We start from the raw sequence: 11202 nt of genomic DNA on the forward strand, positions 1-11202 counted from the left end.
CTATTTATTCATGATATTTGGATTATTGTCAAATACTATTCAACTTAATAAATTGTATGGCAATGTAACATCTACAAATTAAATTTTATGTTCTTTACTCAACAAAAGCATGGACGATTTTAATATGTAATGTTTATTAAGATGTGCTAAACCTTGTTAAATTAAGCAAATGTCGTCTTAACCTCACAAAAGTCATAACATAAATAAAATATACGAATAAATGATATTTTGTGCTGTCTTGCCAATATAAGGCAATGACAGTTTGCTAACTAGGAAAGTTGGAAACCTATGACTAAAACAAGAGGTCCAAAAGGAAATCTTCAAAATGAAGATTGTTTACTCTAAAGATGATAAATATTATAATGTAATCTATATTACAGAATATGTAAACCAAAACAGGGAGCAACAAGAGGGGGGATGTTTTGGAAATGTTAGCCGCACAAAAAAGATGTACACGGGCGGACGTTAATGGAGCTTCTCTGGCATTGAAAAATCATGGATCAATTGCAATAGGTGTAATGCGCTTCCTGGCTGGCTTATTTGTGATGGGCGTGCTCTTTGAACTGGACGATTGATTCCCTGTCTTTTGTGCTGCCTCAGATTTTATGCTGTCCGAAGTTGATTGTGGTTTATCTGCCTTCTCTTCTGCTTCACTTTGTTTACCATCTGGATTAGCTGGTTGTTTCGACGCCTTCTCTTCGGCTCCAGAATTAATACTGCCTAAACCACTAAGCGGTTTATTTTCTGTGTCTTCGGTTTTTCTATTATCTAATAGAGCTGCTCCAATATTTGCAGTCCTAGTTGTCTCAATGATCATGTCAGCAGCCTTCTCCTCTGCTTCATTTTTCCTAATATCTGCCGTAACTTCTTCAATGACCATATCATCAGCTTTATGTTCTGCTTCATTTTTCCTATTGTCAGCTATAATTGCACCAACATTCCCAGTTGATTTGATGATCACGTCATCAGCCTTATCTTGTATTACAGTTTTGCTGCTTTCTGATGTGACTGCCCCAATATCCGCAGATGCTTCTATGTCCATGTCATCAACCTTTTCTTCCACTTCCATTTTCATGCTTTCTGCTACAACTGCACCAACACTCCCAGTTGGCAGTACAGCATCATTGGCTGTCTGAAGGGTGCTTTTACTGTCCTCCAAGACATTTTCTTCTAGAACAATGTAGAAAAGGGAAATCAAAAACCTGGTACAAGTTAGAATCATAGCATGAAATGAAAGGGAAGTCTGCTTACTTGATAAGCAGTAAGGTGATCCAAGTTCGTCATTTTCGAACTCCACCAAAGAGCAGAAACCATCTTGCGAGGAGAATGCTAAATAATGGGCATCAGGTGACCTTTTGAACAAATACGGACTACAATTAAACCTTTCCCAAAAAAAAAACATCATAATTCTAACTAGAAAACGATTTACTAGCCGTTATAACATTTACCAGGTAATATCTGTTACTGGAGCATAGTGAAGGCCAGCAAATATTGCTATTGGAGAAGTGTTCTCAGTGTCATAAATGTACAATGAATTCAATGTGGCCACGGCAAATACAATGCGATATGGGAGCTTAAATAACCCATCTGCAATAAACAAAAACAGCATCATGCATCGATTAGACAATGCATCCTCTGAAAGAGGCAGAACTTTAAAATAATGATTGGTAGGCAAAAGCAATGTTATTAAAGTCAAACGAATCATCGACTTGATCGGGGTACAAGGTTAGTGTGTCAATAGTCGAACCACTATATCAATAGATAAACAACGTGAACTAACATTCATAAAATGAGTTACTGCCAATACTCACTCTAACACTCTTTTATTGGGGTAAAACTCATGTAGGTCCCACTATATTAGGAGTGGATCTCCGATAAAACGGGAGATCACCAATAAGAAATAGAAACTACATGAATTCCACCAATAATATTGATATTGTAGGAAAGAGTGCCAGAGTGAGTGTTGCTAGCACTTTTTTATTCATAATATGATAGAAACTTACATCTATAGTGATAAAATAAGTAGAAACAACGATCTAATAATAACAATCACTTCACAGTTATCGCAGGACAGAGAATGGGTTCTTTTACAAATTAGGAAATAACACATAAATTAAGAGATTGTCTACTACTGCAAGCAATTCCTATCCCAGAAATTCGAGAGTTTTGGTCTCTTCCAATCAATATTCAATTTCCCTATTTATTCAATAATTGTCTAAAAACATAGCTGCTGCATAATACGTATCTGCAGCCTAATAACATAAACCTGTCTAACTGGTTCAGACCATTCACTTTGAACCTCTAGGCTGCCTCTCACAATCTTTACTAATAAGAGGTCTAACAATTCTTCGCCGGCTTTGTGACATGAACCAGTTCGTCAGCATGCCTATTTTAATAAATTGAACGGACCAGACATGTGTCCAGCTCCCAGTCAAACTGGTCCATGATGGTTTTTATAATATTGGGCAAAAGGTCTCAGATTTAAGTTGAACCACATCCCACTCAAGCAATTCAATTGTAACAGTGCCACGTAGAACTAGTTATACATAGTTACTGGTCATAAATACAAGTACCTGAATTTGTTCCCTTAAGCTTAAATAATACAGGACAGAATCGAACAGCTACAACAGCTTTGCTTGCACACGGAAGCTGTATAGCAGGCCTGCATATCAAGGTTAAATAATAAAGTAGCTCACGTCACTAACATGTTTTGGTAACTTAATTCATAAGCTTAACATGAATAATCGAACGTAATGACTCATTCTAGATACTAAATGATAAAAAGTATGCTTTTGGGATTCTATAATGTCTAAGCTGATAGACATACCGAGAAAGATCTTTTCTAGAAAATATGTAAGCTGCATTTACAGATTCAGACGCTGTACCGATTTTGTAAGAACCTGAAATGGGTAGAGACGTGAACTTTTCAATTAGAAGCAGACCATGTAGCAAAAGCTAAGCAGGAATCCATAAAGGAAGAAAATAGTATATATCATTCAGTGGTTCAGCCTATAAGTTGCATCTAAACTATAACACAGTTCACTAAACAACAAAGGGGGAAATTAAAAGCTGTCTGGACATCAGTATGCAACTAACAATACATAAATTTTGGAATTCAGTTTTTTATTTGACCACTTCGTCCACTTTCCTGTGAATGAAATATAATGGACTATGAAAGATTCAAGAACTAACTTGATTGTAAAATAATCTCTATGCAATTATGATAGGATACTGAATTTGGGCTTTGGCCCAATTGATGTGATGACTGTGACAATATTCTGTTAGGAGGGGATTTTCTGTTATAAAACAGAGGACAGGGGAGTGAGTAAAGCATTCAGTTAGGAGAAAGTACTCTCTGGTTAGGAGTTCTAATAACTCGGGCTTATCAGTTTCTTTCTATTTACCACAGTTTTAAGAGCTTTAAGCTCATCCATTTGCAATGAATAATACACAGTTGTTTGCCTGATTTTCCAGGTTCTACCAAATTGCAATAGCTTATTCACAAAACTAGTGCAAAAAAAGTAAGATAAATTGGATCAAGATTAACTTCTGGTTAGGTGAATACCTGCAGGCACAAGTAGAAATGAACCATCTGGAGACCAAGCTAATCTTCTAAAGAAAGAGGGCAATGTTTCATCATGGAAGAGATGATATTTTGTCGACTGATTGCAACAATTACACCTGATGTCAGTGTATGTGACAATCCATCTACAGAGAAATCAAATACAAAAATAGATATCTAAAGCTAACCTTGGAATTCTTTAATAATGGCTGTTCTGCCTTAGAAATAACATGCTTGCAAGCGTAATTGATTCTCTCAACACCCTTTGATTTATGGGGCTTACTGATGTAAATTCGGCAAGTCCGGTCAGAACTAAGAGAAGCAATATACTTCCCTAAAGGGTCCCAGGCTACCCCCTGAACATAGTGTGCATGGGTATCCAACGTCTGAAGGTTAGTTCCTGACATAAATGGAACAAGTGCTATAAGAACATAAGCCAAGCTTGTTCAGAACTACAATGCACCACTGTTAAAGCATGTTCAGAACAGCTAAGTATTTTGCTTTGTACCTTTGTTAACATCCCATATAATGCAAGAATTATCAACTGATCCGGATATGATATATCCACCATCAGTAGACCACTCCAGGTCCATAATGTCCTTGACATGAGATCTAATTCAGAAAAATATCCATTTTAACCAGCTAATTGATGCAGTAAAACATAAAGGTCAATGAAAAGTCACAGTAGAAAACAGTATGATTGATTTTTGTGAATGGTCTTAATAATAGTATGCAATTCCTATGAAATAATAACCTTTACTTCCATATCTACTTTTCCGGAAAGAAATCAAACAAAATTGTTATAATTATTTTAAATTAAAACGGTTGATCATAAACTCTGCATTTAAATGTAGAAGAAGCCAAGGAAACCTTACAGCTTGTTTGAAATGTGCTATTACACGACAAAATGCATATTAACCAACCAAATTCACAAAACCTGCCACATTTCAAGTTCTTATTTTGTTCGTTTAAAGTTGTTTTGCACGAACCTAGGAAATCAATAATTTTCTTTAGTAAAAAAAAAATACTTTCTTTAGTTGATGAAATCGACTGTCCTTTTTTCTTTGATACCCTTCTCTATTTATCATCGCATTGCATCCATTTCTCTCTTTCATTAAATGGCTAAGACCGTTATCGACAATTAGTTAGCAATGCATTGAACTAGAAAAACGACAAATAAATTAAAAAAATATATATTTTTCCTAAAAAAAAAAGCTAAATAATGCAAATAAGTGGTCATCAAGGAATCAAAGCAAACGCGTTACCGTAACATCTTAAGAACCTTCCATGTTTGGCCGGTATCCGTTGAATGTAGCTTCCATATTAACAATTCACCTCCTAAAAAGAAACAAAAAAATAGAAATCTAATCAGAAACATTGGCAACATAAATAAACTCAAATTAAGAAAATCTCAAAAAAAAAAAAAAAAAAATCAACAGCAGGGATCAAGATATTACCATCAGAACCAGAAGCTAACAATTCCCCTGAAACATAAAAAAAAAAAAATAAAAAAAAAATCGTTACTTACATAAAGCATTTTTTTTTTTACAGTAAGAACAAAAAAATTGAAATTTCAATGAAATGAATTTACCGGAAGAAGAGAAGCGAATAACATTAACAGCAGAGCTATGATACGAGAGACTATTGACATAAGTAACTACTGGAAGCTTCTTTTGTGATCCAGAAGGTTTAACTGACCATAACTGTGAAGATTAGAACACAAATCAATTCAATGTAATCTTAATTTGATGAATAATTAACTAATTAATTGAATGATGGGAGTGAAGGAACAGTGAAGAGTACCTTGATGTCGAAATCGGCGCCGGCGGTGGCGAGAGTGGAGGAGAGAGGATGAAAATCTAGGGTCAAAACGGGTTTGCTCTCGTGCCAATTAATCTGAACCGTTCCACCTTTCATTTTCGATCTTCGATCTAATTGGATTCGAGAATTTAGGGTTTACACTTACAGAGTGAAATGTAGAAATCTAGAAACTGAGGTAAGGGAAAGAAAGAAAGGGAATTTGGCGCTCTTGGTATTTCCAAGGCGGGAAAAAAGATCATTTTATTGTTCTTTTGGGCCTTCTCTTGGGCTTCAATTTTTGTCTCTTTTTGAAGAGTATTACTTTTCCCACCCAATTCATTTCCTCGCGCGCCCTATTTTTTTCCAAAATTACCCTCGGAGTTTTCCGGATTTTATAATCCATAATGATGTTTTTCCAGAATTTTTTTGATTTTAAGCTTTCTATTGCTGTGGAATTGGTTATGTACAAGCTACAAATTTTAAAAATAACGGTGCACTTAACATTTATGGAGAGAGGTATATTCTGCAATGTGCTGCAGATTTTAAATATAATATGAATGATATTACTGAGTTGTCTTTCTTAATTTCTTTCTTCCAAAGGCATCAGCACTGAATGAAGTTTTCAAATACTTGTTAGGTCATGATTCTAATGCTTTGAAGTGAGTATTGAAACTTTACTTGTCTCATTCATCGCAAGAGTTATGGATATGTCAACTTCATACTTTGAGCATTGTTATGTAGAGAAATAAGTACTCCAACACCGGGTTCCAAGGATTTATTCTTCCCGACAAAATATCCCAACCATTTTTTATGCAATTCAAAGCTTGTTTCTGGAAAAAAGTATTAGTCATACTAGAGAAATCCTCCATATAATCACATTCCGGATTACAAAATCCGAATTATTTAACGTATTCCGGATTATGTAATCCGGAAACATCATTTTTCACCCTATTTGTTGACTTTCAACGTGAGTTACGGATTTTTCCGGATTTTGTAATCCGGAAAGCTCAAAAAATAGGCCGCGTTACATGATTTTTTCGGATTACATAATCCGAAAACCCCCTAAACACCCTTTTTTCATGGTGCTAATGCAATCCGGATTCTATATTCCGGAATGCACCAGCACCAAATTTTTCATATGTAACAAATCTTCTAAAATTCTAAGTGCATCTAAACTCTTAGAACCAGGACAAACTTTAAAAGTAAGAGTCCTTAACGATGTTGAATTTGCAAGTACGAACCGTATCAAACTCATTGCATGCTGAGAAATTCTACATGCTCTAACATGGATATTCACCATCTGCAGATTATTAAGGCAATCACTACTGCATTCTAACTCTTCTGAATGATCCGACACTTGTACGGTAGAAACATCGATGTAACTCTGAAGTGTAAAAATTAAAGTGTCAAAATACAACAATAAGAAATAAGCTAAGAAGCTTAGGTAATCATGTTTACATGTATAATAAGTTCAACCAAGCCAGGAGCACATTGGAGTGCACTAACAATATACAAAAGTTCTCCTCTATCATTTGCTCCATGATTTTTACACCCAAAATTCAAAATTCCATCATTTATACTTTTTTTCATGGTGCTAATGCAATCCGGATTCTATAATCCGGAATGCACAAGGGCATTTTTGGAAAATTTACAGGGCGCGAGAGAAGACCATAGGGTGGGAAAAGTAATACTCCTTTTTGAAATCTTACTTTTTTTTTTTTGAAAGAAGAAATCTTACTTTTATACATCTACAAAATTAAATCTTACTTTTATACATCTACAAAATTGTTTGTTCATTCCCTTGACCTAACGTTAACTCACGTTCGGTAATTTTCAACGGTAGTTAACTTAATTCTTCTTGGATTGAACCAGTCATATTTTAAGTTGGGTCAACCGATCTTAAAAGTGTCAACGTGAGCTAACTACCGCTAAAAATGTCGAACGTGGGTTAATTCTCGCTAGGTTAAAGGAATTGGCTATTTTGAAAGGAAGAAAAGTTTTTTTCATATATCTATACATGATTTATTTTATTTTTATTTTGCCAAAAAACTATGGCTGTGTTTGGTAATGACGAAAAGCTAGCTTATAGCTTCTTGAATTAGCTTATAAGCTTGTTGGATCAAAACATGACGTGTTTGGTAACAAGCTTTTCTCTCGAGCTTATAGCTTCTTTTGAGAAGCTATTTCAAGTAGCTTTTTTAGCTTATAGCTTGTAGCTTTTTATATTTTCTTCCAATTTTAACATTCTTAATTTTATTTAATTATTTTTTAATAAAAAAACCACCCATGTTCATATGCAATGTAACTACCCACTTTTTATATCCTTAAAAAAAAAACTACCCACTTTTTATATTTCGGGCAACCAGCGCCCCTTCCATGGATACCACTCATGTTGTAGTTTTTTTTTTTTATATTTTCTTTGTTCACATTTTTTTTACGTTGCTTTTAATTTATATAATATAATATATAATTTTAAATCAGACCTACAATAAATAGTGAAGCCATTTTAGTTAAATAAAAAATATTAATAGAATTCATAAAACACATTTATCATTTTGGAGATGAAATTAATTTGATTTGAATTTAAATATTTAAAAAAGAAATGAAAAAGTAAAAAAATTATATATAATTTATTAAAAAAAATAAACAAACATGTCATTTTATGTCATTTTATATTAATCAGTCACTTCAACAGTTAATTTTACCAAACACATTATTTTTAATAAGCGGGCTTTTCAGCTATAAGCTATCAGCTACCAGTCATCAGCTATCAGCTAGCTATTCAGCTATCAGTTAGCTTATCAGCTATCAGCTAGCTTATAGCTTATTTTTACCAAACAGAGCCTATAACTGGTATGCATTTTTATTAAAAAAAAAAAAAAAAAAGTACGCATGCATCTAAGGGCGGAGCCAGAAATGTAGCGTATGAGGCCAAGTTAAAAAATCAAGACTCGGTGTAAATAAATCAATTTAAAATTAAGAATTCTTCATTTTTCCTTTTCATATTTATGAATTTAAGAATACAAATGATAAAATTAGAATTGTCTTACTTCAAAAAAAGTGGAATAGTCTAACAAATGATATATTAATTTATGTCACTGTTAGTTTTTTTTTTTTTTTGAAAGATGTCACTGTTAGTTTAGTTTACGATGATAATACATAATTTCCTCCGACGAGCTTTTTTATCCCGACTCAATCACGAATTTGCCGTCGACCAATTAAAACTTGGTATGCCCAGAAAACAAGGAGGTAGTGGGTGTTATTATGGTCAAACCAAGGAGCTAATTAACGAGAAACTCTTGTGTGAACCAGGACCAAACCTCATTTCTTGGTCACAACCAAAGAGAGAAGAGAGAGAAAAGAGAAGAGAGAGAAAATGGTAACAGTAAAAAAAAAAAAAAAAAAAACTCTATGTGTGACCAAACCTCATTCCTTGATCCTGGTTCACACAAGAATATCTCGCAAACTAACTATCGTGATCTCCTCGTGATACAGTCTGTCGCTATGTTAAGCATTTTCCAATTTCCTCGGTGTAAGTATTTTTCTTCTCGAACTACATTTTTTATATTCACTGTTTTTTTTTTTGAAACAATTTTTATATTCCCTGTTGTTTCTTTAATTAAAAGTATAATGTATGTTTCAGTTAGATTGTTTTTAATCTGATAAATAACGTTTCACGATATTTTTATTAAATTAAAGTGAATAATTTTCTTCTTGTAGATATAATATTTAATAATAATATGTCTTTAAATAAAATAAAATAGCATAAGATATGTATTAATCAAAGTTTAAAAATTAGGGTCGGCCAATGTGGCACCTAAGTGCCATCCCCTTTTGCCTCTGCCCCCTGCATGCATCCAATCTCTGGCTAGAATTAAATACAAGGAAAAATTATCAAAAATATAAAATGTATTTAATTTAAAATGTAAACCAAATACATTTTACTTATATTTCAGTCTGAATGTAGTACTTAGTTTCTAAAATATGTTCATAATTATCTATTATATTGATATGTAAAAATATTATGCACGTAGACATCCAAGTTCATTATACACCGCGTCATTTCTACAAAAAATTATTCATTTTCAAATGAAATAAAGATATGTTGTAGAAATGTTCTTTTGACTGCTTAGTTTTTCTTTCTCTTAGATTTTGTTCTATTTGGTACAAGAGAAAGATATTATGTTAACGAAATGGAATCTGTTGTTTGTAGTTGTGATGGTAGATGAAGAACAAAAAATGAGAAGGATAAACGTGAATTTGTGGTGGAGATAGGACTCGTAGGTTGGGTGCACTACGTATCGTGGACCAAGTTCATCAATGTAGGTACTTTGACCATTTATAGTTATCTCTTCAGTTTTGAGTAACATACGTTTTCGTCTATATGTGTCTATCTTTATGTGTGTATAAACAATTTAAGTATGTGTAAAATTCAAGTCAAGTTCGTGTGAATGTGTATATAAATAAATAAATGTGTAAAATTCAAGTTTTATTCAGCAAAAATGAAAGTTCAAGTCAGGTGGCAACCAGCGTGTATTGTACCCGTTGTATATATATATTCATGCAGCTGGAGCATGAATACCTTGGTCGTAAAAAAATCTTATTGACCAAAAAAAAAAAGAAGCTTATATTGCATGAGTGTTTTGGAAATTTAGTATTAACGTGTTATTCATTTTTAATATTATTTTTGAAGATTTTTTCAAAAATTGCTGCTTCCACTTCCGTCATCGTACATATAAAACATTTTGGTTTTATATATCTTCAAATTTGATCTTGATAAACTTATACCAACTTACTATATGTTCATACATACTCCAAATTCGATCTTGATAAACTTAATGTTGAATAGTACATTTATGCGTCTGTTCAAAAAATGAAGCTTCTACAGATCACTGAAAGATACGTAATAAATCATTGCCATACCTTGCCTATTCGGTAACCAAACATCAACATAAAGGAAAGGGACAATAAATAAGCTCAATAACTTTGTGGTCATTAAAAATAATCAAAATATCTGGCTCACAACAGTCCAACGAGGCAACGATAACAAGCAAACTCCTGTAGATGAGGAGAAAGTTTAATCTCAAATGTATCAAAAAAATAATAGGCAACAAAATTCAGTCATTGTTAATGGAAAAATTGTTTTAATTAATTCAAAAAGCTTGACCTACATTGTATCTAACACAAAAGTCGTAAAAATGATTATTTACTTACAATTGATTGACATTGTAAACTAGTTGTGCACAAACATTAATGTATCAAAATTATTCTCATGAAAAATAGGCATATACTCCCTCCGGTCCTATTTATAAGAGAAATTTGGGTCAACAAAAATGAATGTATCTAGTCCAATTTTTTAACTAGATGCATTGACTTTTGTTGACCAAAATTTCTCCTATAAATAGGACCGGAGGGAGTATTTTAAGTATCACAATTTATTAGTTGAGTAAAAAAAAAGGTTTGACAATATTAATGTCTACTTTTAAAAATTGCGTACTGAATCTGTTAATTTTTTGTCACTTGTAATTTTATGAGTAAAGATCATTTTTATTTGGTTAAAATAAATGGGTAATGTCATTTGGTGAGAAATAAATATTATGAAGTTGTGTTACTGAACATACATACATCATATATGTAGTGAACCCTACCACTAAGTAAGTCACTATTAATGTCACACTACTACTAAGTAAGTTCGAATGAAGAAGATCCTAATATGTAAATTTCCTCCATTGAATAATGACAATTTTTTCATTAAGTAGCTCAACTTGTTTGAGCAGTTTAGGAGATAGATATTCAAGATTCAAGTCCTAACAAAGTGAAAAAAAACCAACTTAACAATT

The 11202-nt window shown here is 32.9% G+C and overlaps 1 protein-coding gene across 3 annotated transcripts; it reads right to left on the reverse strand.

Annotated features, from left to right (window-relative positions):
• Window positions 1-156: 156 nt before the first annotated feature.
• Window positions 157-5560, reverse strand: FAS2 (Transducin/WD40 repeat-like superfamily protein). 3 transcript variants are annotated; one of them, XM_085705679.1, is made up of 12 exons: window positions 5366-5560; window positions 5154-5265; window positions 5020-5046; window positions 4828-4900; window positions 4071-4174; window positions 3751-3962; window positions 3566-3662; window positions 2828-2900; window positions 2574-2662; window positions 1449-1587; window positions 1252-1352; window positions 157-1167 (listed from the first exon to the last, which is right to left on the reverse strand). In XM_085705679.1, the coding sequence occupies exons 1-12, from the start codon at window positions 5477-5479 to the stop codon at window positions 494-496; spliced, it is 1815 nt and encodes a 604-aa protein (XP_085561805.1). In that variant the 5' UTR covers window positions 5480-5560; the 3' UTR covers window positions 157-493. The 3 variants fall into 3 exon arrangements, with proteins under 3 accessions (XP_085561805.1, XP_085561804.1, XP_085561803.1); XM_085705678.1 differs by having other exon boundaries at window positions 157-1170; XM_085705677.1 differs by having other exon boundaries at window positions 157-1352.
• Window positions 5561-11202: the final 5642 nt, after the last annotated feature.

Source organism: Medicago sativa, chromosome 4 (genome assembly GCF_051527215.1).
Source record: "Medicago sativa cultivar Bolivia chromosome 4, Bolivia_mono, whole genome shotgun sequence".
NCBI lineage: Eukaryota > Viridiplantae > Streptophyta > Magnoliopsida > Fabales > Fabaceae > Medicago > Medicago sativa.